Below are 27,511 nucleotides of genomic sequence, written 5' to 3'. Positions count from 1 at the left end.
TCCTCCAGGTGTTTTTCAAATATCTATTGGATAATAAATCAACCGGGACAATTGGCTTTTCAGTAGGAGCGAAAGGAAAAATGACTACCTCTGTCTTTTACGCAAGAATCACTCTGAGAGCCCCCAGCTGGCCACTTACGCAATGTAGTCGTTTACGCTCATTCTTCAAAATAAAGACCTGAAACTATGTCTAAAGGCTGTAGACACCTTAGGGAAGCCACAGAAAAAGGAATCATGTTGATATCCCTTTCAATGGGCAATAGGGATGCATAGAAAGACAGGGGTTTCAAAATAAGAGTCACTTCCTGATTGGATTTTTCTCAGGATTTGGCCTGCAATATCAGTTCCTTTATACTCACAGACAATATTTTTAAAGTTTTGGAAACTTTAGAGTGTTTTCTATCCTAAGCTGTCAATTGTATACATATTCTAGCATCTGGTCCTGAGAAATAGGTGGTTTACTTTGGGAAACGTTGTTTAAAAAAAGAAAATAGTGCCCCCTAGTTTCAAGAGGTTAAGAAGCCCTCCTGTTCTCCACTCATTACCTGTATTAACTGCACCTGATTGAACTCGTTACCTGTATAAAAGACACCTGTCCACACACTCAATCAAACAGACTCCAACCTCTCCACAATGACCAAGACCAGAGAGCTGTGTAAGGACATCAGGGATAAATGGTAAACCTGCACAAGGCTGGGATGGGCTACAGGACAATAGGCAAGCAGCTTGTTGAGAAGGCAACAACTGTTGGCGCAATTATTAGAAAATGGAAGAAGTTCAAGATGACGGTCAATCACCCTCGGTCTGGGGCCCCATGCAAGATCTCACCTCGTGGGGCATCAATGATCATGAGGAAGGTGAGGAATCAGCCCAGACCTACACGGCAGGACCTGGTCAATGACCTGAAGAGAGCTGGGACCACAGTCTCAAAGAAAACCATTAGTAACACACTACGCCGCCATGGATTAAAATCCTGCAGCGCACGCAAGGTCCCCCTGCTCAAGTCAGTGCATGTCCAGGCCCGTCTGAAGTTTGCCAATGACCATCTGGATGATCCAGAGGAGGAATGCGAGAAGGTCATGTGGTCTGATGAGACAAAAATAGAGCTTTTTGGTCTAAACTCCTCTCGCCATGTTTGGAGGAAGAAGAAGGATGAGTACAACCCCAAGGACACCATCCCAACCGTGAAGCATGGAGGTGGAAACATCATTCTTTGGGGATGCTTTTCTGCAAAGGGGACAGGACGACTGCACCGTATTGAGGGGAGGATGGATGGTGCCATGTATCGCGAGATCTTGGCCAACAACCTCCTTCCCTCAGTAAGAGCATTGAAGATGGGTCATGGCTGGGTCTTCCAGCATAATGACCCGAAACACACAGCCAGGGCAACTAAGGAGTGGCTCCGTAAGAAGCATCTCAAGGTCCTGGAATGGCTTAGCCAGTCTCCAGACCTGAACCCAATAGAAAATCTTTGGAGGGAGCTGAAAGTCCGTATTGCCCAGCGACAGCCCCGAAACCTGAAGGATCTGGAGAAGGTCTGTATGGAGGAGTGGGCCAAAATCCCTGCTGCAGTGTGTGCAAACCTGGTCAAGAACTACAGGAATCGTATGATCTCTGTAATTGCAAACAAAGGTTTCTGTACCAAATATTATGTTCTGCTTTTCTGATGTATCAAATACGTATGTCATGCAATAAAAGGCAAATTAATTACTTAAAAATCATACAATGTAATTTTCTGGATTTTTGTTTTAGATTCCGTCTCTCACAGTTGAAGTGTACCTATGATAAAAGCTACAGACCTCTAAATGCTTTGTAAGTAGGAAAACCTGCAAATTCGGCAGTGTATCAAATACTTGTTCTCCACACTGTATATAGCCTACTCGCCGTGGACGACTATTTCAGCACCGTTTCGGCTGCTCTGAGACAAGCATGGAGAAACTAAAATGTTCAATTATATTCCATGATATTCTTAAGATAAATTTGTTAACTGAATATAAGCAAGTGATGTCTAATAAATAATCAAGTTGATGGCTCAGTCATATAGACTCGGCATCTACATAAAGCGGGCGATCTCATGTAACCGCAAAATGTCGGATAAAGCATATACTGTACAGCACTGTATTTCTTCATCAATATCTGTATGCATTCGTTAATAAAATATTAAAAATACTCTTTCAAAATGCCAATGTTTATTTAGTTATGGATCCATAACGAATTACTATGGGAATAAATGTCACTGAATTACAGAAATATTAGAACAAAGTTGTCTAATGAAGGTAAACAAATTGATGCTTACTGGAAAATACTCTCTCAAACACACACGATCACGTTGTACAGCGCCGTTATGAATATTAGCAGGTAGCTGGACAATAGACTTGCCTAGAAGGAGGGTAGGGGGGAGAATTCTATCGTCAAATGTATTTTTTAGTTAGGTTGGCTGTATCACAACCGGCCATGATTGGTTGCAGTTTCAGTTTAATCCACCAGAAAAGACTAAACAAATAATACAACAAAAAGTATTGTTGACCATGATTGGGAGTCCCATAGGGTGGCGCACAATTCGCCCAGCATTTCTCTCCCTCTAAAAACAGAAATAAATGTTTTGGCCTTTACAAATATTATTTTGGCCTTTATTCAGATTACAATCGCTCACTTAAATTTTTTGGAAATTTAAATAACCTCCAAAATATCATTATATATTATCAAGTGGATGGCATAGTCATAGAGTCAGCCCCTACATAAAGCGGGGTGACTCACTCATTCATGGCTTTGGATCAAAATAAATAAGTACCAACAATCTTTCTGATAGTCTTAAATAAATCAATGTTTTGGTGATCCTGACCTGGACACCATGTACAGTATTATTACAGGCTATTAGCAGGACAATATACCTTTACCAACACCTCTCTGTATTTTGATACTTTGTGGATGAGGCCTCCTGAGTGGCGCAGCTGTACACTGCAGTGCAAAATGCGTTGCTACAGATGCAGGTTCCATACCTGTGCTGGCTGCCACCGGGAGACACATGAGGTGGCTTTTGGTTTTAATTTAAGCAATAGCCTATTTTATATTTAACTATTATATAACTATTTTAGCCCCATTTCACGCTGCTCTGAGAAAAGCAAGGGTCTTGATAAATCAATGAGATGTTTATTTTCACTGAATATGCATTTGGGTATCGGTTAGACTACAATTACAGTGTGGAACTGTTATGCTCTTAGTGTAACCTTTTATTTAACTAGGCAAGTCAGTTAATAACAAATTCTTATTTACAAGGACAGCCTACTCCTTCCTGCCTGTCAAGGAATTGAACCCCAATCTCCCACGTGCCTGCACGTCAAAGGAATTCTTTATCTAAATAGCCCAGTACTGTTGCCTACCGACCGTCACATTGTACAGTACCATATTTTCCGTTCCATCCTAATGGAAACACAGTCCCAAATATTATGTTCTTACAAAAAAAGGTTTTAAATTCTCTCGTACAGCCATTATGGAAGGCTATCAAATGCTTCTCAAAGATGCCCTCTGGTGGTCAAACTAGCATTAATGGTAACAGTGGTTGACACTTAAATAACGTGCCATAGAATTCTGCGGCACCATGCAAGCTGTGCTGCAACACTCTATAACTTTTAAATGACAATCCACTGTACACATGGACTAGATATGTGGTAGTAGAGTAGGGGCTTGAGGGCACACACTTAATTTGTTGTGAAATCTGCTGTGAATGTACTGTTTTTAAAATGTCCTTAATTTTGCTGGACCCCAGGAAGAGTAGCTGCTTCTACCTTTCTATCACTGGATTTGAACATGCAACCTTTGGCACCAGAGGCAGTTGCATATGCCCATCCACCATCCCTGACCACAACAGCCTGTCAAATTCAAAACCTGCTTGAAGGAACAGTGCTCACTGTTGCCCCTAGTGGCTGGTTTCCACATCAACTCCTCAGACATGGATGGATGTTGAATACTGACTTGTATCATGGGTGACCTGGCTGTGTTAAAGTGTGAGTGCTGGGTCTTGAAGTGTCTACGTTTAGGGGGGAGGGAGAGCAGACTGAAACACTGGTTCTGATTATCAGACTACACTAGGATGGATGGGGAAGCCCTGACTCATCTTATTATACACAGATGGACTAGACACATGGGGAGGGTGATAAAGGCTATACAGAGGGACATAAAATACACAAACACACACACACACAGAACACTCTGGTACTTACTTCTGCACGGCCCGTGCTATAGACAGAGCAGTAGATCCGGTCTCGTTAACGCTGTCCAGTGTGACATTGGGCAGGTCGTCATCTTCACTGTCACTCTTGATATGCCGTGGCAACAAGCCGTTGTGGTCAGTGCGGGCTGCCATGGAAACAGACAGAGAAGAGTAAGTCCCACATGTTCTATTCTATATACTGTAGCATGTGATACTGTCAAGAGGTTACATGAGTTAGACATACAGATATACTATCTTTATTTGATCACTCTGTTGTAGAAGATACTTTTCCTGCAAAGCAGGAAATGCAAATTGTAGTGTAAAAGAATTGTAAAAGACAAATTGTAGCGTGTCAGACTTGATTACTGTAGGGGCTGAAATTATTGCCAAGATTCACAAAAATACTGTATAAATTAAAATAAATACTTATACTGAGCTATATTGTTTGCAAAAAAAAGTGGTAAATTATATTATTTTATACTAACATACTGTACACTGAGTGGACAAAACATTAGAAACACCTGCTCTTTCCATGACACACTGACCAAGTGAAACCAGGTGATCCCTTGAATCCACTTCAATCAGTGTAGATGAAGGGGAGGAGACATGTTAAAGAAGGATTTTTAAACCTTGAGGCAATTGAGACATGGATTATGTACGTGTGCCATTCAGAGGGTGAATGGGTAAGACAAAAGATTGAAGTGCCTTTGAACAGGCATCCCAGTTTGAGTGTGTTAAGAACTGCAACACAGCTGGGTTTTTTCACATTCAACATTTTCCTTTGTGTATCAAGCATGGTGCAACACCCAACGGATATCCAGTCAACTTGACACAACTGTGGGAAGCTTTGGAGTCAACATGGGCCAGCATCCCTGTGTAAAGCTTTTGACACCTTGTAGAGTCCATACCATGAAGAATTGAGGCTTTCCTGAGGGCAAAAGGGGATGTTCCTAATGTTTTGTACACACTGTTTTCAATATCTTTCAATTCCTCACCTTTCGAGGGTAATGGCACTGAGCCTTGTTCCCCAAAAAATGCTGAGAATGGAGAATAGATTGGGAGGGATCTTAGAACGCATACTGACTGGCCTCTTCAGTTCAAACCATAGGTTTTCAAAGGGGATCAGAGACTGAGCTGGTCATTGCTGTTGATTTTGTGGTCAGTTAACCATTTCTTTGTGGATTTTGATGCTTGGTGTTTTTGTCTTGACAGAAAATCCACTTGCGGCCAAGTTTCAGCCTCCTGGCAGAGGCAACCAGGTTTTGGATAAAATGTCCTGGTACTAGGTTCATCATGCGTTGACCTTAACAAGGGCCCTAGGACCAGTGGAAGCAAAAGAGCAAAAAAATAAAAATAAATTCTGCATCATTATTTTCATGCCAAATCCACTACTGGTATGCGTGGCCAAAGAGATCTATTTTAATTTCATCTGATGATAGGACCGGTTCCATTCCAAGTGCCAATGGCGTTTAGCACACGCCAGGCATTTACATTTGGTGGACGGCATGAAAAACAAAAAACTATTTTGTCACACACCAATATAGTTCAGTATTTGTATTTTATACAGTCTTGCTTGCTCATCTTTATCAAGGGTGCCAATAATTTCAGACCCCACTGTATACTAAGATTTTTTTGGATCAACTCCTACAAAAATGTATATTATTTATAATTCAGACACAAACACAGAAGACAAAGACAGAAGTCCCACATTACATTATACTTTATACTCTACCATATACAGACACAGACAAGCCGATACACTTTACAAGCCAAAGAGTTTTATCTATCAACAACCACTCCTTAAAATACAGGCTGTTTTAATCATATGTCATACTGTATGAATAACAGTCCAACATACAGTATCAGACAATGTTTTTTACTTTTCTGTAGAATAAGGTGCTCTTACTGTACATGGTTTCCAGTTACTGGGGATGTTGTCAATACTTTTTAAATTTCCCTCTATGTGGCTGTTTTGGGGTTATTCAAATGACCTGTCTGACACCGATGTCTGTCTCATTCCTAGTCCTATTGCTCTGACATACTTTCATTGAATTTCATTCATACTCGTATACAAAACATTCAATTTCATTCACTGAATTTCACTCAAAGAAGAGCTTGATGAAGGCCACTTCACTCATAGAAAACCAAATGAATGTTTTTTAAGAATTTGAATAATGTAGCTCTATTTTCTCTCCTCTGCATTTAGAGCAATCAAAGCCCCAGCCCTCTTGCCCTCCACCCTTTCTGCAGACGAAAATAGATAGTGAAAACACCCAGTACATCCTGTATGGTAGACTGTCTGAACCTCTGTGTGTGCGAGCGTGCATGCGTGCGTGTGTGTTTGGCACCACAGGGAGGGACAATGCTCATGCCATGCTACAGGCTGTTAGTCTGACGACTCACACACAATTATTTCGCTGCTCTGTCGTTCGCTACATTCTTTAGTATGACACTGCCATCATTGAAGTTGTTTGTGGCGACAAGGGTTGTTGTACTTAACATTGTCATCAGTGTTTGGATCGTCTCTAACCAAAGCAAATTATGCATTTTCAAACCATCTCTTTATCCACGTATGTTCTGGCTCTAGCCCAACCCATTGGTTTCTGGACTAAACAGACGGTCCTGAATGTGTTCGTATTCGGGGAGCGTCGGGGAGGTACTCCAGACTCATTGTGAAGCAATTGGCAGGAGCAAGGAGTATGGGTAGCCAGGCTAACAGGCTGTCCTGCCCTCGGATCAGTTGTCTGGTATGATTGACAGCTCCTGACAGGAAGTGCCTGCAGGGTCTACACTGAGGATGGGCCCACCCCAGAGACACCCCAACATGTGCAGACACGAACAGGCACTAATACACATATGCACACACACACAATTTATTAGCCACTATAGCCCCCGCCTTGTAGATAAGAAGCTGGGTGGTGCGGTGTATTTGGGCGTTATTGTTGTCTTTGAGCAGTGGGTGGGGGATGTTGTGATAGTGATAGCCCGGCAAGTGTGTTTGTGTGTCTACATTCCCACAGTCCATGTGAGATTTTAAACAATTTGTTCAAAAGCACATCTCTCCTACAGCAGACTAATGTTCAGACATTCTTTTATAAAAAAATATGTTATGAAAGGTTGTGAAATATTATTTGACAATAAATTCTGTAAAACACATTCAGGCATTTACCTTTCATGTATAGAGTAATGAAATGATATGTTAAGAAAGACCACTCTGCTCACTGTGTAATTCTGTGGTGGGTAACAAGGACCGCAGTGTGTATATGGTGTTCATTATAGACCACTGTTAGTTGTTTCAGAGCTGGGCAAGAACAAAAGCCTGCACTCCCCACAATAGGCATGCAGTTGCCCATCCCTGATCATCCACAGCTCCATTCTCCTCAGTTACCAATGTCAATTCTACATGTGTGAATTCTCTTTTCATTGACCAGGCCAAATGTGACCCTTGACCGGGGAGCAATGCTCTATTGTAGCTAATGTTCCCTCCACAACCTCTCCAATGGGCGACTCTTTGGATATCTGACCCGGGCCTTCAGCCATTCTCTAGCTAAGCATTCTCCTGCTCTCCGAGTACTGCCAGGACAGAGGCAGAGCAATGCAATGAACAATCTCTCACCAATACAACAGAATATCGCTACGAAATGTGTGACATTACATGGTACAGTACATGGTAAAATACACAATACACACTTGAGTTTGTCACTTAATTCAGAATCTTAGTGGAAAATTGTAATTGTAATCGGAATTTCAGATTACTTGATAAATTGACTGAATTGAAATAGAATGCAATCTGAATGCATTCTGTACCAATCCTGGTATTTGTATTTATTATGGATCCCCATGGCAGCAGCTACTCTTCCTGGGGTCCAGCCAAATTAAGGCAGTTATACGAATCTTTTTACAATACATTCACAACAGATTTCACAACACATTAAGTGTGTGCCCTCAGGCCCCTACTCTACTACCACATATCTACAATACAAAATCCATGTGTGTATAGTGCTTATGTTATCGTGTGTGTGTGTGTGTGTGTGTGTGTGTGTGTGTGTGTGTGTGTGTGTGTGTGTGTGTGTGTGTGTGTGTGTGTGTGTGTGTGTGTGTGTGTGTGTGTGTGTGTGTGTGTGTGTGTGTGTGTGTGTGTGTATGCATGTGTCTGTGACTATGTTAGTGATGCTTCACGTCCCCGCTGTTCCATAAGCTGCATTTTTTTCTGTTTTGTTTTAATCAAATGGTACTTATTGCGTCAGTTACTTGATGTGGAATAGAGTTCCATGTAGTCATGGCTCTATGTAGTACTGTGTGCCTCCCATAGTCTGTTCTGGTCTTGGGGTCTGTGAAGAGACCTCTGGTGTCATGTCTTGTGGGGTATGGATGGGTGTCTGAGCTGTGTGCCAGTAGTTCAAACAGACAGCTTGGTGCATTCAACATTCACCTCTCATAAATAAAATTAGTGATGAAGTCAATCTCTCCTCCACTTTGAGCCAAAATACATTGAAATGCATATTATTAATATTAGCTCTCTGTGTACATCCAAGGGCCAGCAGTGCTGCCCTGTTCTGAGCCGATTGTAATTTTCCCTAGTCCCTCTTAGTGGCACCTGACCACATTACTGAACAGTAGTCTATGTGCGACAAAACTAGGGCCTTTAGGACATGCCTTTTTGATAGTTTTGTTAAGAAGGCAGAGCAGCGCTTTAAAATGGACAGACTTCTCCCCATCTTAGCTACTGTTGTATCAATATGTATTGACCATGACAGTTTTACAATCCAGGGTTACACCAAGCAGTTTAGTCACCTCAACTTGCTAAATTTCCACATTATTCATTACAAAATGTAATTGAGATTTAGGGCAGTGGTGTAAAGTACTTAAGTAAGAATGCTTGAAAGTACTACTTTAGTATTTTTGGGGGATATCTGTACTTTACTTTACTACTTATATTTTTGACAACTTTTACTTTTACTTCAATACATTCCTAAAGAAAGTGGTGTACTTTTTACTCCATACATTTTCCCTGACACCCAAAATGACTCCTTACATTTTGAATGCTAAGCAAGACAGTAAAATGGTCTAATTCACACAATTATTAACAAAACATCCCTTGTGATTCCTGCTGCGTCTGATCTGGTGGACTCATGCTAAACACATGCTTCTGGTATAAATTATGTCTGAGTGTTGGAGCATGCCCCTGGCTATCCATCAATTTAAAAAACAAGAAAATGGTGCCATCTGGTTTGCTTAATATAAGGAATTTGAAATGATTTATACTTTTACTTTTGGTACTTAAGAATATTTTAGCAATTAAATTACTTTTGATACTTAAGTATATTTAAAACCAAATACTTTTACACAAGTAGAATCTCACTTTTACTTGAGTCATTTTATATTAAGTTATCTTTACTTTTACTCAAGTATGACAATTGGGTACTACACTACTGGTTTAGGCTTAAGTAGTGAATGATTTGTCCCAAATACAATACTTTTAGTTTTTTTTAAATATTTAAGACTAACTTATTCCTTGCCAACAATTCTGAAACTAACTGCAACTCTATGTTGAGTGTTGCAGTCATTTCAGTCGCTGTAGTAGCTGACGTGAAGAGTGTTGAGTCATCCGCATACATAGACACTCTGGCTTTACTCAAAGTCAGTGGTATGTCCTTAGTAATGATTGAAAAAAGCAAAAGAGCTTCCCTGGAGAATTCCTGATTCTACCTGGATTATGTTGGAGAGGCTTCCATTAAAGAACACCCTCTGTGTCACGCCCTGATCTGTTTCACCTGTCCCTGTGATTGTCTCCACCCCCTCCAGGTGTCGCTGATTTTCCCCAGTGTATTTATCCCTGTGTTTCCTGTCTCTCTGTGCCAGTTCATATTGTATGTTTAGTCAAGTCACCAGCGGTTTTCCCGTTCTCCTGCTTTTTGCTATTCTCCTTTTTCTAGTCCTCCCAGTTTTGACCCTTGCCTGTTTCTGGACTTTGTACCCGTCTTCCTTGACCATTCTGCCTGCCTTGACCACGAGCCTGTCTGCCACTCTGTACCTCCTGGTCTCTGATCTGGATTTGACCTTTAACCTGTCCACGACCATTCTCTTGCCTACCCCTTTTTGATTATTAAACATTGTAAGACTCCAACCATCTGCCTCCTGTGTCTGCATCTGGGTCTCGCCTTGTGCCATGATACTCTGTGTTATGTTAGACAGGTAACTATTTATACACAATATAGCAGGGGGTGTAAAGCCATGACACATATGTTTTTCCAGCCGCAGACGATGATCGATAATGCCAAAAGCCGCACTGAAGTCTTGCAAAACAACTCCCAAAATCTTTTTGTCATCAATTTCTGTCATCAAATTTTTTTCGCCAATCATTAGTCAATTGTGTAAGTGCTGTGCTTGTTGAATGTCCTTCCCTATAGGCGTGCTGAAAGTCTATTGTCAATTTGTTTATAGTCAAATAGCATTGTATCTAGTCAAGCACCATTTTTTACAAAAGTTTACTAAGGGTTCGTAACATACTGATTGGTTGGCTATTTGAGCCAGTAAAAAGGGCTTTACTATTCTTAGGTAGCAGAATGACTTTTGCTTCCCTCCAGGCCCGAGGGCACACACTCTCTAGTAGGCTTAATTGAATATATGGCAAATTGGAGTGACAATATCGTCTGCTATTATCCTCAGTATTTTTCCTTCCAAGTTGTCAGACCCCGGTGGCTTGCCATTGTTGATAGAGAACAATATTTTGTTCACCTCTTGGTACACAGTGCATTCAATGTGTAGCAGTTAGAGGTGTTTACTGTATTTCATAGATGCAGTAATATACAACAAAGCATGTCCTCTCTAGTGTGCTGTCTATCTTGATGCTACTCTCTCTTCCCCATCTACCAGGTCAGCTGCTGTCTCAGAGCAGTGCAGACAGTGACCATAACGGTCTCGAATATTACGAGTCTGGAGGCAGGAGACAGACATGGTGTTATTGTTGGACCTTGGTTCAATTAGTATTCAAACCCTTTCAAAACGGTGATGGATTGAGCTTGCTTGGGTCATTTAAACCAAAGGCATACAGTAATCACCAAAAGTGCCAAACTCCACCCATCTGGTACTCCATACAAACAAGCAAGCACTCAAAGTATGTTGAAATATTTCAATCACTATTTGAACCCAGGACTGAGTATTACAGCGGAAAGAAAACACAGCCAATACTAAAACTACAACTCTGTCTCTGGCTTTCCTGTATACCTACCAAGACTGAGCATCTATATTCTCAGCAAAACCCCTAATTATACAGGCTGATTAGTAGAAACGTTAGTTGGAAACCGTGTATTTGGAGTGAGGGAAGGGGACACAAAAGAGGAGTACATGGTGGAGAGGTGAGAAGAGCCTTGGCGCGTTTCTTTCTTTCTCTCTCTTTCTTGCCTGTTGTTTCCAGTCAAGCCTAGTTTCCATGGAAACCTGCTCCCGGAGACAGATAAGAGAGAGGAAGGGCACATGCCCCTCTCTCTGAAAGAGGAATGGCCAACCTGAGTGTGTGTATGGGGGGTGGGTGGGCGGTAGGGCCGTGTCCGTGTGAGAGAGAGAGAGTAAAAAAAGAGAATGGGAGAGAAGAGAGCTGTTCTTTCATAATTCTATTGATCCTATACTTCATTACAGTCCAGTCCAGATGATGCATGCAGCAAAAGCAATTCCCAAGAAGACATTATGAGACCAATATAGTGACAGGGATTCTTACTGGTCTGCAACACAGTATGATTGCCAGTTATCAACACATAAGGAACAAATGGCACATCCTACAAAGAAGCACAGTGTGGAGCTGTGGTCCAGTGTTAACACTCCTGGCTCCATGCACGTATGTGCCACGCCGCAGGAGACTGGGGTTCAATCCCGAGCGTTCCCTTCTCTCTGTGTCTCCTCCTCATCTATCTCCCACTGTTTCAAATCTGTCTGTCAGCACAATAGGAAAGGAGAGTGACTTGCCATAGAAGAAGAACAATAATGTGTCATATGAGGGGACAGGTCATGTAATCATACAAGAAGCATATTAGTGTGCATTCCACTACAGTGAAAGGATGGTACAGTACTTTGGCTTGCTCTGCAGTGCTTTTCCAACCAGAGAAACCATTTGTTTGGATATCATTGCAGTACTGCCAAACCCAATGACTCTACAGTTCATTGCCATGTTCTTTCTGTAACGTCTTACGCTATACCACCCATTAAACACATGTGCACACACACAGTAACTGTACAGTACAGTACAATGCAATGCTCTGAGTGCCTCATGTTCTGGCTGTTTCACCACAGTGACTGTGTCTGCCCCACCCCAGGGCTGACCCCGATTCCCCTGCTCTCTACTCACACACTGGGTGGAGCTGATGGTGTTGCTGTGTGTGTGTGTGTATGTGTGTGTGTGTCTGTGCTCTCAATGTACACTGCCACCCATCTTTAATACTGGTCTCCACCCTATTACGCAAGCCTTGTTTTTCCTCTCTTTTGTCCTCTCTCCTCTCCCAGAATGCAGACACCCAGCGTTTAAAGCGCCCGTCTCAGTGGACCCTCCCGCCTACCCAATGAGTGGGTGTGTGTGTGTCAATCTGCCAGGGAGTGACGGACAGCAACCTCAGATAAACAATGTTCTTTTACAACAAACTGCTCCCCAGTGTACAGCCTCCAGTCGACTTGACAGAAACACCCAAAGTCACTAGTGGTTTACACACACTGACTATAAAACCACACCCTTAAGCAAGCCTGTCTGCTCCAAAACAGAAGGATCAGTCAGAGCGCACACACACATACAAGCATGCATGCAAACATTCACATAGAGAGCAAATGCACAAGTACAATTATTAGGATTTATTATAAGCACACGCACACTCGTCTCTCGGTCTGTCTCTTGGTCTGTCTCTCGGTCTATCTCTCTCTCTCTCTCTCTCTCTCTCTCTCAAATCTAAGTATAACCCAGACCCAGATGCGTGCTTTAGATTAGGGGAGAGAAATATGGCAGCCTGCCTGGTCCTCGTTACCTTGACTGGAGGCAATAGGACGGCCGAGGAGAAAAATCCTCACACTTACAGACGGAAAGCTTTTCATCCTCTAAATCTCATCTCCTCTCAAAAGGAGTGCGCTATCTCCTGGGGACCATCTATAGCATAGAGCACACACAGGCCTGTCATTACACCGGACGGTGTTGTCTTTCTCTGTATCCTGTCTCTTTTTATGTCTGACCTGAAGTGTTCTCACACTGTATTGTAGACATTGTCTGTTGAGACAGAAGGGAGGAGAAGGCAGAACTATGTAGGGGTGGCTAACTTTATCCCAAGTAACTCCAACTATGGCATTGGGATGATAAGGCAGGAAGATGTTTAGTATGATGTTAGTATGATGTGAATGTCAGGCTGTTGAGTTCGGGTACATGCAACTAAACAGTAATGACACTGTTGTGACACAGTGTACAGTAACTACACTACATGGCACGGTACTTGTCCCACTTTTGCCATATACTGTACATTCCAGTACAGAGTGAAAAGAGAAGAGCGAGGGAGGGAGGAGAAGACTGAAGAAAATTAGGTAGTCTTCTGCCTCGTCTCACCCGACTCTTCAAGATGACGAGAGAGATAAAAATAAAGAGATATAGATAAAGAGAGCGACAGATTAGAGAGAGAGAGCACACTCGTTGTCTCACCTTTGCCATGGTGGCTCTTGTGGTCGTCCAGCAGAGGTAGCATGATGGCATTGTTGTGGAGGCTGGAGGGTGAGCGCACGGACGTGGTGTGCATGAGGGGTAGCGACTGCACCACCACAGGGATACGATGCACTTGGTGGCCCCCCATCTTACCCCCTACTCCTCCCCCGCCCTGTACCCCTCCAAGGTTCAGGGGGCTTGAGGGCGGTGGCGGCACGGGGTGCATGATGTGCAAAAACTGCTGTTGATGATGATGATGATGACCCCGGACAGCAGCTCCAGGGGCTACCAGGGGCCCGGGCGTGAGCACGGACGAGGCGGAGGTGATGACAGACAGAGAGGAGAATGACAATGATGAAGAAGAAATGGAGGGCGGCGAGAAAGCGGAAGTGACAGGAGAAGCCGTGGAGGTGAAGGACGGGGGTGAGGGGCGGGGCTTGTTGATTGACAGGTCGACAGGCTCGGTCTGTGTCTGGAAGTGGGGGTCATGGGAGAGCAGGTCCTCAGGAGGTTCAGGTTTGACTTTGCTCAGCAGGAGGGGGACGGTGTCCATCGTGGGGTAGCTGTGTACTTTGGGGGACTAAAGAGGAAAAAAGGAGACAAATATCTGATTATTGATCCACCATCTGTATTAGTCATGTGATGGTCTTCCCTTTGGTATGCATATCACTTCAACCTGCCAAGAGACACACACTATTGACCTTTGGGGGATTGAGGGAGGAAAAGAAACACAAAAGATCCATGTTCTATATATGATCTACATGTGTCATGATTATACAGCTATTCATATAGCTCATTGGAACTACTACGCAAGCTGTGGCCAAAGACCGATTCCTGTGGCAGAAAATGATGTCCCATAAATGATGAAGAGGACTAAGTATTAAGTATTGGAACTAGCGTGTCTATATGTACTACAAGTTAACAGCCTCAATCTCAGAAGGACTTGTTTCAATCTTTCATTCAAAGGTAACATAAATACATAGATTATGATGTATGACAGAGATATGATGACGAAACAGACATATGTATGCACTGATATTTACTAGATTAGAGAGGGTGAAGTATATGAACATAGTAATATCCTCTTGCTCATGGAAGCTGTCAAGTAAAAAAATGATTCATCTGCCGTAACTATGATGTCATAGACCGAGAGGAAATGATTGGGAATGTTTGGTCTCTTCTCTCTCTACTGGCATTCATTACTTTCTCTCTCAAAGTGTTTCTCTCTCTCTTACTGTGCTTATCTCTCATTTTCTCTCTTCTGGCCCTTCTCTCTTTCTCCTGACTATTTCCACCCCCATCTTTCTCTCTCTCCCTCTCTTTCTCCACCTCTCTCTCTCTCTCGCCTGGCGTTTGTCTCTTTCTCCTTCCTGGTTTCTATCCCTCCCACAGGAACACAGCTCTCTTGGCTCCCCCATATCTCTCCTAAATCTCCTTTTGTGATGGTGGAAAAAACATCATATGGGCAATCATCTGTCCCAGGCCTCTTAAGGCCAATGCTGGTGGTTCAGTGTGTCCCTCCATGCACCCTATACTTAACAAATCCCAGGCCTCTAAGACACATTGTTCTGTCTGTCCGGAGGCATTTCATAACACTGTTTATCTCAACTTAACTATCTAGGACATACCGCTGTCAACTGCTAGCCTGCTGCTGTCAATAGACAGGACTCTCTGAACGTGGTGGCTACATGAAAGGCCCTATTTTAAAGCATAACTATTACAATGTTTTAAGAAGTAAATCCACAACAGTAGGTGCATGAATAATCCTGTAGAACATTTTAATAGTAATGTATACAGTCCATAGATGCAAACTATCCATTGTATTTATTAGTTACCAACAAGGTTACACTTTACTGTAGGTGTCCTTCCACATTCACAGAACCTTTATAACAGCTACATAACAGCTACATAGCACATTATAACATTCATCATAAGCCTTTGTTAACAGTTATTGAAAGTTATTCATAATTAGCAACGGCATGTTATATAGTCTTTATGATATAAATACAACGGACACCTACAGTAAAGTGTTGCCAGATAAATGAAGCTGTGTGTGAATGTTACGCTCCCCAACAAGAAACCAAAAAACTGTCTCTCAAACAGCAGGGGGAACTAACAAAGAGTCACTAACAACAACCAAAACAAAACAGGCAGGGGTTTCGAATGGGTTCTCAAAGACACCTATGTCCACTGAAAGTTGCAAGCAACAAGAAATATGGGTCCTAATGACTGACTAAGGAGACTACAGGTGCAACACATCCTGACCAACAAGGATGTTTCCAATCGGGGCAAGCCATACCCAAACAGGACCAACCTCTATAATCCAAAACGAAAACGCAATTGAAAACAATATCGAGCAAAACCCAAGTGCCTATAACAGTGGAAAACGTACAGTGGTATATATTTGAACTTGTTTACACTGTATACAGGGTTGAGGAGTAACGGATTACAAAAGAAGAACTGTAAATGCAATCCGTTACATTACCAGCAAAGATATTGTAGTCAGATTACAGATACCTTTTGAAGATTACAGATACCTTTCTGTTTTCTCAAAGACATTATAGTCAGATTACAGATACCTTTCTGTTTTCTCAAAGACATTGTAATCAGATTACAGATACCTTTTGAAGATTACAGATACCTTTCTGTTTTCTCGAAGACATTGTAGTCAGATTACAGATACCTTTCTGTTTTTTCAAAGACATTGTAATCAGATTACAGATACCTTTTGAAGATTACAGATACCTTTCTGTTTTCTCAAAGACATTATAGTCAGATTACAGATACCTTTCTGTGTTCTCAAAGACATTGTAGTCAGATTACAGATACCTTTTGAAAAACTAGACGATTGCTTAAAGGATTACTTTTAAATTCAAAAAGGATGTTTGCCAAATAATTATTTTACACCATTCTGTTTTCTCAATGACATTCAAATCATCTGTAACGATGTGCGCTGAGAGTCGGGAAGCAAGTTCAGAGTGTGAGTGTTTTAATAAATAAATGAAAACATAACACAAAACAAGAAACACGAACAATGCACAGACAGGCAACTGAAACAGAAACAATGACACCTGGGGAAGGAACCAAAGGGAGTGACATATATAGGGAAGGTAGTCAAGGAGATGATGGAGTCCAGGTGAGTGTCATGATGCACGTAACAATGGTGACAGGTGTGCGCCATGACAAGCAGCCTGGTGACCTAGAGGCCAGAGAGGGAGCACACGTGACATCAGCATTGAAAAAAGGCAGCAAAGTTTAAGTTTGTTCTGCCTGTGCGAGTCTGACCACAAGTCAGAGACACAATGACGACACGCTAAATGCGTTTGATGGATCACAGGATAACAGCAGGAATAGGCTTTTGTAGGATACTTCCAGTGATGTGACTGTTGTCGGCATCCAAAGATTATCCAACTTGAATAAACTCTTAAGAGGTAATGACTACAGCAGTGGTGTAACCTACGGGAAATACAGATATCACATAGGCCCATTAGGCTACATAGCACAATGATCACACTGCTGCTCTCTCATTTAGCTATTTGCGCCTTACGAATTGTAGTTGTTGTGGATGGCTGTTCACAAATGTATATGTGTATGTAAACCCAATAATGGTTGAATTGAAGAAGTTTAAGCTGTCTATCAATCATTGCTTTTGCAACATGGGGTGTATTCATTACTGAAACCGTTTACCGCTTAAGAACCAAACAGAAGTAAACTGAGAAAACTGAGCAAAATGAGAGTTTCTATTGGACAAATTCAGGTAGGTCCCTCCATGTTTCGTTCTGTTGACTCCCATTTAAGAAACGTTTTGCAGGCCTCCCGGGTGGCGCAGTGGTTAAGGGCGCTGTACTGCAGCACCAGCTGTGCCTGCAGAAACTCGGGGTTTGCGCCCAGGCTCTGTTGTAACCGGCCGCGACCGGGAGGTCCGTGGGGCGACACACAATTGTCCTAGTGTCACCCGGGTTAGGGGGGGGTTGGCCGGTAGGGATATCCTTGTCTCATCGCGTACCTGCGACTCCTGTGGCGGGCCGGACGCAGTGCGCGCTAACCAAGGTTGCCAGGTGCATGGTGTTTCCCCCGACACATTGGTGAGGCTGGCTTCCGGGTTGGATGCGTGCTGTGTTAAGAAGCAGTGCGGCTTGGCGTACGGGAGTTGTAGCGATGAGACAAGATAGTAGCTACAAAAAAAATCTATTTGGATACCACGAAATTGGGGAGAAAACGGGGTAAAAAAAAATGTTTTTAAAAGAAAAGAAACTAAACGTTTTGCAGTAGAATTGGTGTATTGAATACGTCCCGGTGGACAGCCAGTGAAATATGCGCTCTTGCAACAGCTGCATAGTGTGGATCCCAGCCTATGAAATAAAAGTTTATACCACTCCGCCGTGGTATTGTGCTGCATACTGTCAAAAACAAGTTGAATTTAAGAACACCACGAGTGGGGCTTTTACCGCTCAATCTAATTTGTTCTGATTCAAAAAAAGGCCATAGGCCTAACAGATAGACAAACAGCTGGAAATGATTGAGATATGAAGGTGTCACCAACAAAAACATAAATGGAATATAGAATGCATATGGAATACATTTTTCACATGCAAATAGCACTTTTCGGTAGTGCTCAAAGCATGCCATTCCGAGAGCAGCATTTATTTTTCAACTCGAATCAATGAGCCCAATCAGGTGTCCATGACAACTAAATCATTAACAACAGAGTAGGCTAATTAGTCCTTAGTTTTGGGGTTATGCTCAGGTTAAACAATTTGACTAATCTATACTTCCATATTTCCTTCTAAATCCTATTTTTGTAGATCAAGGTGTATTAAAATTGGAATGACTGAAAATCTGACAGACTCTGTTGTTTTTTATGTAATTGTATTATTATCTATAGTAGAAAACTGTGAGTTAGAAGAAGCCTACATAACCAACCAATAAAGTAAAATGCAACATCCATTTATGGCCAGCTATCTAATCTCTGACATTGATTTATCCTGCAATAGGATTAATTTATGTCTTCTTCTCGTTCCTCTTAAGCACGTTGACTTTAATGGGATGTGTTTTGGCAGAACTGAGCTATTTCTGCAAAGTCAAAATTAGATATATTAAAATGTTTATGAAAACAAAAATTAGCCTTTTGGTCTAATTTAAGGTTAGGGTTCGGCATTAGGGTTAGCAGGGTGGTTAAGGTTAGGGTTATTTAAGGTTGTATTTAGGCATAGTGTTAGCAGTTTGCTTAAGGTTAAGGTTAGGTTTAAAATCAGATTTTATGACTTTGTGGATGAGCAAGCTACTAACCTGTGACTCCCTCTTAAGGATCCGCCCCTTTTTTTCAATTTTTGCCTGAAATGACTTACTCAAATCTAAGGTGAAAGTAATCTGTAAGTAACTGAAAGTAATTTGATTATGTTACCGAGTTTAGGTAATCCAAAAGTTACATTACTGATGAAATTTTTGGACAGGTAACTAGTAACTGTAACGGCTCATCCTATATAACTACTGCTGTACACACCTTTTCTATTCATATACTGTCTGTAACGGCTCTCGTTGGTGGTAGGAAGAGTAGACCAAAGTGGAAAGTGGAAAGTGTTCGTGATTTTTTAAATAAAAAAAACACTGAAACAAAATAACAAAAGTGAAAACCAAAGCGCACAGTTCTGTCAGGCTAAACAGAAAACAAGATCCCACAACCTAATGGTGGGAAAAAGGACTGCCTAAGTATGATCCCCAATCAGAGACAACGATAGACAGCTGATTGGGAACCACACTTGGCCAAAAACAAAGAAACAGAAGACATAGAATTTCCCACCCGAGTCACACCCAGACCTAACCAAACATAGAGAATAATAAGGATCTCTAAGGTCAGGGCGTGACACTGTCCATAAGGTCTATACACACAATCATATAGGCTACATATATATTTATATTCTGGACTCTGACATTGCTCATTATGATATTTCTTAATTCTTTTCATTTTATTTTTGGGATTTGTGTGTTTTTTGTATTGTGAGTTATTACTGCACTGTTGGAGCTAGAAACATAAGCACTTTAATTCACCTAAAAAGAAAGGGGTCAATGTAAATAGTCTGGGAAGCCATTTGATTCATTGTTCAGCAGTCTTATGGCTTGGGGGTAGCAGCTGTTAAGGAGCCTTTTTGTCCTAGACTTGGCGCTCCGGTACCGCTTGCTGTGCGATAGCAGAGAGAACAGTCTATAACAACGATGGCTGAAGTCTCTGACAATTTTTAGGGCCTTCCTCTGACACCGCCTGGTATAGAGGTCCTGGATAGCAGGAAGCTTAGCCCCAGTAATGTACTGGGTTGTACACACGACTCTCTATAGCACCTTGCATTTGGATGCAGAGCAGTTGCCATACCAGGTGGTGATGCATCCATGCTCTCAATGGTGCAACTGTAGAACTTTTTGAGGATCTGAGGACCCATGGCAAATCTTTTCAGTCTCCTAAAGGGGGAATAGGCATTGTCGTGACCTCTTCACGACTGTCTTGGTGTGTTTGGAGCATGATAGTTGATTGGTGATGTGTACACCAAGGAACTTGAAACTCTTTACCCACTCTACAACAGTCCCATCGATGTGAATGGGGGCGTGCCCGTCCCTCCATTTCCTGTAGTCTATAATCAGCTCCTGTGTCTTGATCACATTCAGGGTTGTTGTCCTGGCAAAGAGTGCAGCTGTGCTTCTAGCCCCTAGGCAACTTTGCATTATTTAGTTTTTTATGTGTTTTTATGTGTTATTTTTATTACTAGTCCAGAATTTTTTTGTGTTATTACTTACAGCCAGCCAGAACTTTGTGATACCAGAGCGACGGCAGCTCACCAGCATTACGACCAGGAAAATTACCTTTCCGAATCGGATGCTAAGTTCGTACCTCCCAGGGCAATTGAACTGATTCCGGAGGCAGATCAAAACATCGCCGATGGAAAAGAGGTACTCGGAATGGACTTCTAGTCCGACTAAGGAGGCGCACACACACCCACTGGTGCCGGGACTCACGTTGGGTGCCGGTACTGTTTATATTTAGGTGCAGGAGCTCCACAATACTTTTGAGCTAATATTCTATAAGAGGAACAGGAGCACACTGTAAAAATCTAGTCGTTTTAACAAATTGTTATTAAGTAACTTGTTCCACAGACCTTTTGTTTATTTACTCAACACATATGTATAAATAAAATACAGAACAATCACATAAAATACATTAAAATCACACTTTTGAGTGGGACTGTATTTTCCATTGTACCCTTAAGTTTATTACTGGGGATGGTTTTAAAACTCAACATTTTCTTGTGTTTATCTACAAAGCACTAATGCAGAAATGTCCTATCTACCTATCATCATTTTTTCTATTTAGAATTACAAATAACCAAACCCGTTATCAGACTTGGATAACACTGCGCCCTTTCGGACTCCACAGAGTTGGGTAAAGTTACTTTCCTTTTTTTTGTGCCCTTTATGTGGAACAACATACAGAGCTCACTGAAATGATATGCTCTGGTCCCCCTTGGTCAGTTCAGTGTAATGATCAGAGACATCTATGTTGCTAAATGTGTCTGTTTTTCTTTATATGGTTTGTCATTTTGTATATCGTACGTGCTTGATGCATTTATACTGCCTTCAGAAAGTATTCACACCCTTTGATTTTTCCACATTCTGTTGTGTTACAAAGTGGGAATAAAATTTATTTTATTGTCATTTTTTGTCAATGATCTACACAAACTACTCTGAAATGTCAAAGTAGAAGAAATATTATAACATTCGTAAAAAAAATAATACAACATTAATATATCTTATATATCAACACTAATACATGTTAGAATCCCCTTTGGCAGCGATTAAAGTTGTGAATCTTTCTGGGTAAGTCTCTAAGAGCTTTCCACACCTGGATTGTGTTAGAATCACCTTTGGCAGCGTTTATAGCTGTGAGTCTTTCTGGGTAAGTCTCTAAGAGCTTTCTACATCTGGATTGTGTTAGAATCCCCTTTGGCAGCGATTAAAGTTGTGAATCTTTCTGGGTGAGTCTCTAAGAGCTTTCCACACCTGGATTGTGCAACATTTGGCCATTATTCTTTTCAAAATTCTTCAACCTCTGTAAAATTGGTTGTTGAACATTGCTAGACAACCATTTTCAGGTCTTGCCATAGAAAACTGCAACTCGGCCACTCACGAACAATAACTGTCTTCTTGGTAAGCAACTCCAGTCTAGATTTGGTCTGTTGTAGGTAATTATCCTGCTGAAAGGTGAATTCATCTCTCAGTGTCTGATGGAAAGCAAACTGAACCAGGTTTCCTCTAGGATTTTATCCTGAAAAACTCTCTGGCAACTGAGTTAGGAAGGACGCCTGTATCTTTGTAGTGACTGGGTGTATTGATACACCATCCAAAGTGTAATTAATTAACTTCACCATGCTCAAACGGATATTCAATGTCTGCTTGTTTTTAGTTTTTACCCATCTATCAATAGGCGCCCTTCTTTGCGAGGCAATGGAAAGCATCCCTGGTCTTTGTGGTTGAATCTGTGTTTGAAATGCACTGCTCTACTGAGGGACCCTACAGATAATTGTATGTGTGTGGTACAGAGATCAGGTAGTCATTACAAATCATGTTAAACACTATCATTGCGCTTATTGCTACTTATCATGTGACTGTTTTACTCCTGATCTAATTTAGGCTTCTGATAACAAAGTGGTTAAAAACTTAATAACTCAAGACATCCCAGCTTTGCACATTTGATACATTTTGAATAAAAAAAAAACATGAATCCACTCTGACATTATGGGTTATTGTGTGTGGGACAGTGACAAAATATCTACATTTAAGACTATTTACATTCAGGCTGTAACACAACAAAATGTGGAAAACTTTCTGACGACACTGTATGTCGGGCTCATCTGTAAAAGAGACCATAATCTCAGTATGACTTCCCTGTCCTTTTTATTTTTACTGAACTGTTTTTACCTGAACTAGAAAATGTTGGCCCAAACTTTGCTCCGACTTAGCTCAAAAATATTGGTCAGTTTAAAATGATGTGTTCAACTTGTCTCACATGTTCACTCAACTTTGAATTAATATTTGGGCATCTTAACTCAAAAAGGCTGTGTAATTAGTTGCACACACAGTGCTTTTAACATACATTTTCAATTTACATATTTGACATACATGATTACATTATGCATGTTCATTTATACCGTAATTATTATTCAACATGTCCTCACCGGGGATAAGAACTCACAACCTCTTGGTTCATGGGAATCCGACTTTCCTGCTTTGTCTGTTTCAATTATCAGTTAATCTGACTATTCTCTCATTATTGATTTAATTAACTTATTTCAGCATTTTTTAAATATATTTTTTACTTTGAACTTCTTATGGCTTGGGGCAGTATTGAGTAGCTTGGATGAATAAGGTGCCCAGACATCATTCAAACAGTTTTAGAAACTTCAGAGTGTTATCTATCCAAATCTACTAATAATATGCATATTTTAGCTTCTGGGCCTGAGTAGCAAGCAGTTTACTCTGGGCACCTTATTCATCCAAGCTACTCAATACTGCCCCCCAGCCATAAGAAGTTAAAACAGAGATGAGATTTACTTTGATGTGCAAAATCTAGAAATACAGTTGAAATCTGTCATCAGCAAACACATGGTGGCGCAGCAGGAAGATTGGAATGCTGTGAATCAAGAGGTTGTGAGTTCAACAATTGTTTTAGTTCAGGTAACACATGGACCGAAAAGTTGAGTAAACAAAAAAAAGGCTGTGGAACTAGTTACTTCAATACACATTTCCACTCTATATGAGGAAGGAAGGAAATTGTCCAGGCCACTTTAATGTCTATTTTAGATTACGGGGATATTATCTATATGCAGCAGCATCTTGACTTTAACCAGTAGATGCTATTTTCCTTTGTTTATTACTGGTGATGGTCACAGAACTTACCATTGTGTTTTGTAAAAAATAAATACATTCATAACTATCAGAGTTTTTCAATTTCGTATTTCTAATGCAAGCAATAGAACAGTGGCCACTGATATAATTTACAAAAACACCACTAGCTAACTACTTCTGGGGACGGTTAGTCAGGAAAAGGTCAATCAATTTATTTTTACATTAATCCGAGTGGGTTTCACTAACAGCAGGTTCAGGTTGAACTCAAGACAGATTTTCTTAAACTGATCTGAGGCATGTGTACGCCAATCAAGATTTAGATCTCCTAACACAACCAGTTCAGATACCAGAAAGGGTTTTATACAATCAGAAATAATATCAACGGCCTCCACCAAAGTTCCTCCCACATACAGCCTCCAGTTGACTGTTCCTCCCACATACAGCCTCCAGTTGACAGTTCTTCCCATGTCCACCCCCAGTTGACTGTTCTTCCCACATACAGCCTCCAGTTGACTGTTCTTCCCCCATACAGCCTCCAGTTGACTGTTCGTCCCCCATAAGGCCTCCAGTTGACTGTCCTTCCCACATACAGCCTCCAGTTGACTGTTCTTCCCCCATACAGCCTCCAGTTGACTGTTCTTCCCCCATACAGCCTCCAGTTGACTGTTCTTCCCCCATACAGCCTCCAGTTGACTGTTCTTCCCACACACAGCCCCCAGTTGACTGTTCCTCCCACACACAGCCTCCAGTTGACTGATCTTCCCACATACAGCCTCCAGTTGACTGTTCTTACCACACACAGCCTCCAGTTGACTGTTCTTCCCACACACAGCCTCCAGTTGACTGTTCTTCCCACACACAGCCCCCAGTTGACTGTTCCTCCCACACACAGCCTCCAGTTGACTGATCTTCCCACATACAGCCTCCAGTTGACTGTTCTTACCACACACAGCCTCCAGTTGACTGTTCTTCCCACACACAGCCTCCAGTTGACTGTTCTTCCCACATACAGCATCCAGTTGACTGTTCCTCCCACACACAGCCTCCAGTTGACTGTTCCTCCCACATACAGCCTCCAGTTGACTGTTCTTCCCACATACAGCCTCCAGTTGACTGTTCTTCCCACATACAGCCTCCAGATGACTGTCCTTCCCACATACAGCCTCCAGTTGACTGTTCTTCCAACATACAGCCTCCAGTTGACTGTTCCTCCCACATACAGCCTCCAGTGGCCTCGATGGATGATCAGTCAACCTCATGTGACTTGGGAAATAATATGCAATGTTTGTATATTTTTCAACTCACAGAAACAAAAGTTATTTCTGCCTTATTAGCTATTGATAACAAGAAGTCATCAGGGACAATTTAGACCCGTTTCTGTTTAATAATCTCCCCCTAGAGTCGATTGATGCACCGGTGGGTTAATCTAAGTAAAGTTTGTACTTGGCCCACACCAAAGTTTGTACTTGGCCCACTACTGTTTACAATCAATATAAATACCATTGGTAATGCTGTAAAAAAATATATATATAGAATTTGTATGCAGATGATGCGTTGTTCTATTCCATTGCTCCATCGGTTGGCCAAGCCTTTTCACATTTGAAGTCTGACTTTCAAGCACTGCAGAGGTCTCTATTGTATCTGAAAGTTAGTGCTAAATGCAACAACAAAAAATCCATGCTTTTTTCTTGATCTCATGACTAGTTTGAACAGTACACAAATTGAATGAGTTCCTTCCTACAAATATCTTGGTATCTGGCTTTATGACAAACTGTAATTGAAAACAAAAAATGTCACTGAGCTGGTGAAGAAATTGAAATTCAAGGTTGGTTTTGCAGAAACAAAGCATGTCTGACTTTTGTTAAAAGGATCCACCCCTTTTTAAAATGTTCACCTAAAATGACATTCCCAAATCTAACTGCCTGTATCTCACGACCTGAAGCAAGGATATGTACATTATTGGTACCATTTGAAAGGAAACATTCATTTAGGAGAATATAACACATTGGATCTGGTAAAAGATAATACAAAGACAAAAACATGCATTTTTTTATATTTTTTGTACCATCATCTTTGAAATGCAGAGAAAGGCTGTAATGTATTATTCCAGCCAAGACGCAATTTAGATTCTGGCCACTAGATGGCAGCAGTGTTTAAGACTGATCCAACAAACCATTGCGTTTCTGTTCAAAATTCTGTATCAAGACTGCCCAAATGTGCCTAATTGGTGCATTGATACATGTTCAAGTTCATAACTGTGCACTCTCCTCAAACAATAGCATGATATTATTTCACTGCAATAGCTACTGTAAATTGGACAGTGCAGTTAGGTTAACAAGAATTTAAGCTTTCTGCCAATATCAGATATGTCTATGTCCTGGGAAATATTCTTGTTACTTACAACCTCATGCTAATCACATTATCCTATGTTAGCTCAACCCTCCCGCGCGGGACCCACCGATCCTGTAGCAGTTAATAGGAAGGGAATTGTCCAGGCCACTTTAATGTCTATTTTAGATATTCTTTTTTTTATATTTCTATTCTATTTCTTAGATATTATCTATATGCATGCAGCAGAATCTACACTTAAACCACCGCTGTTTTCCATTGGGCCCTCAGGTTTATTACTGGTGATGATTCTAGATCTCACCATTGTGTTTTGTATAAAAAAATGTGTTTTTTTTGCTCCCTTTATGTGGAACAACATGCAGTGCTTTCTGAAATGAGATGTTCTGGTCCCCCCTGGTCAGTTCAGAGTTTTGATCGTAGACCTTTACTTTGTTTGTTTTTCTGTAATTTTCTATATTGTATGTGTTTGATGTATTTACGCAGATCTCATCTGTAAAATAGTCCTTAGTCTCATTATGACTTCCCTGTCAAAATATAGGTTCAATTAAGACAGGTGTACACAATTATGGCTACAGCTTCACTTCACTCTCAGGCAAGGTGGATTGTTCCCCCCACTCATCGAATCCATTCAGATCTATGAAAAGTGACTAAGGCTATTATAGTGGATAGTGTTTTTGTGGGGTACAAAATTAGCTATGCTCACAAAGCTTCTCAGCAAGCTTCTCAGGCTTCTCAGAAGTGATCCTTCAAATCTACAGTTTCTGTCATGCACCAGGGTTGGGGTCCATTCAGTTTTTCAGAATTGTATTTCAATTGGCCAAACAGAATTTGAATAGAATTTGAATTAAATGTAAGGACAGACGCTGGGAGACAAGAAGCAAGTACAGGGAGTGAATATTTAATGGATAAACAGACATGAAACAAAACACAAACAGCGTCTGGACAAGTGGAACATAACGCCATTAATGCTGACACGAGACATATGAGTCTCATTCATTTGACAAATACCTTGCCAAAAGCATCCTTTTACTAAAGAATACAGATACCATTTCAAATATTAGTTTGATTATAACTCAAATATGTCAAAGAGGCTTTTGTTTGTATTCTTCCATAACATTATTGGTTGTTCCCTTACATTCTGAAGTGTTGGATCTAATTCCTTTTTGGAAATGTATTTTTTCCTAATATTTGATAACATCTAAGTGAATTGTGAATTATTAGAACATTTTCTTAGAATATTTCCAGACCACTGGAAAGAACATATTAACCATAGCATAGGTTACCATACATGATGGAAAAATAAACATAATGATGTATGAAATACATGATCAATTTGTAGTTCAATTCATTCAATGCACTGAACAAAAATATATATGCAACACTTTCAAAGATTTAAC

At 41.2% G+C, this 27,511-nt stretch overlaps 1 protein-coding gene across 2 annotated transcripts in view; it reads right to left on the bottom strand.

Annotated features, from left to right (window-relative positions):
- The window catches only part of LOC109870890 (Krueppel-like factor 12), a 157,877-nt gene that overhangs the window by 53,360 nt on the left and 77,006 nt on the right, over positions 1-27,511 (bottom strand). For both annotated transcript variants that reach the window (XM_020461579.2, XM_020461580.2), the window contains exons 3-4: positions 13,875-14,454; positions 4,221-4,356 (exon numbers count right to left, since the gene is read on the bottom strand). In XM_020461579.2, the coding sequence (XP_020317168.1) occupies positions 4,221-4,356; positions 13,875-14,454 (716 nt within the window). The remainder of the gene's footprint in view (positions 1-4,220; positions 4,357-13,874; positions 14,455-27,511) is intronic.

The sequence above is a fragment of the Oncorhynchus kisutch genome, linkage group LG26 (assembly GCF_002021735.2).
Source record: "Oncorhynchus kisutch isolate 150728-3 linkage group LG26, Okis_V2, whole genome shotgun sequence".
Taxonomy (NCBI): domain Eukaryota; kingdom Metazoa; phylum Chordata; class Actinopteri; order Salmoniformes; family Salmonidae; genus Oncorhynchus; species Oncorhynchus kisutch.
This window is presented reverse-complemented; position numbering and strand designations above follow the sequence as displayed.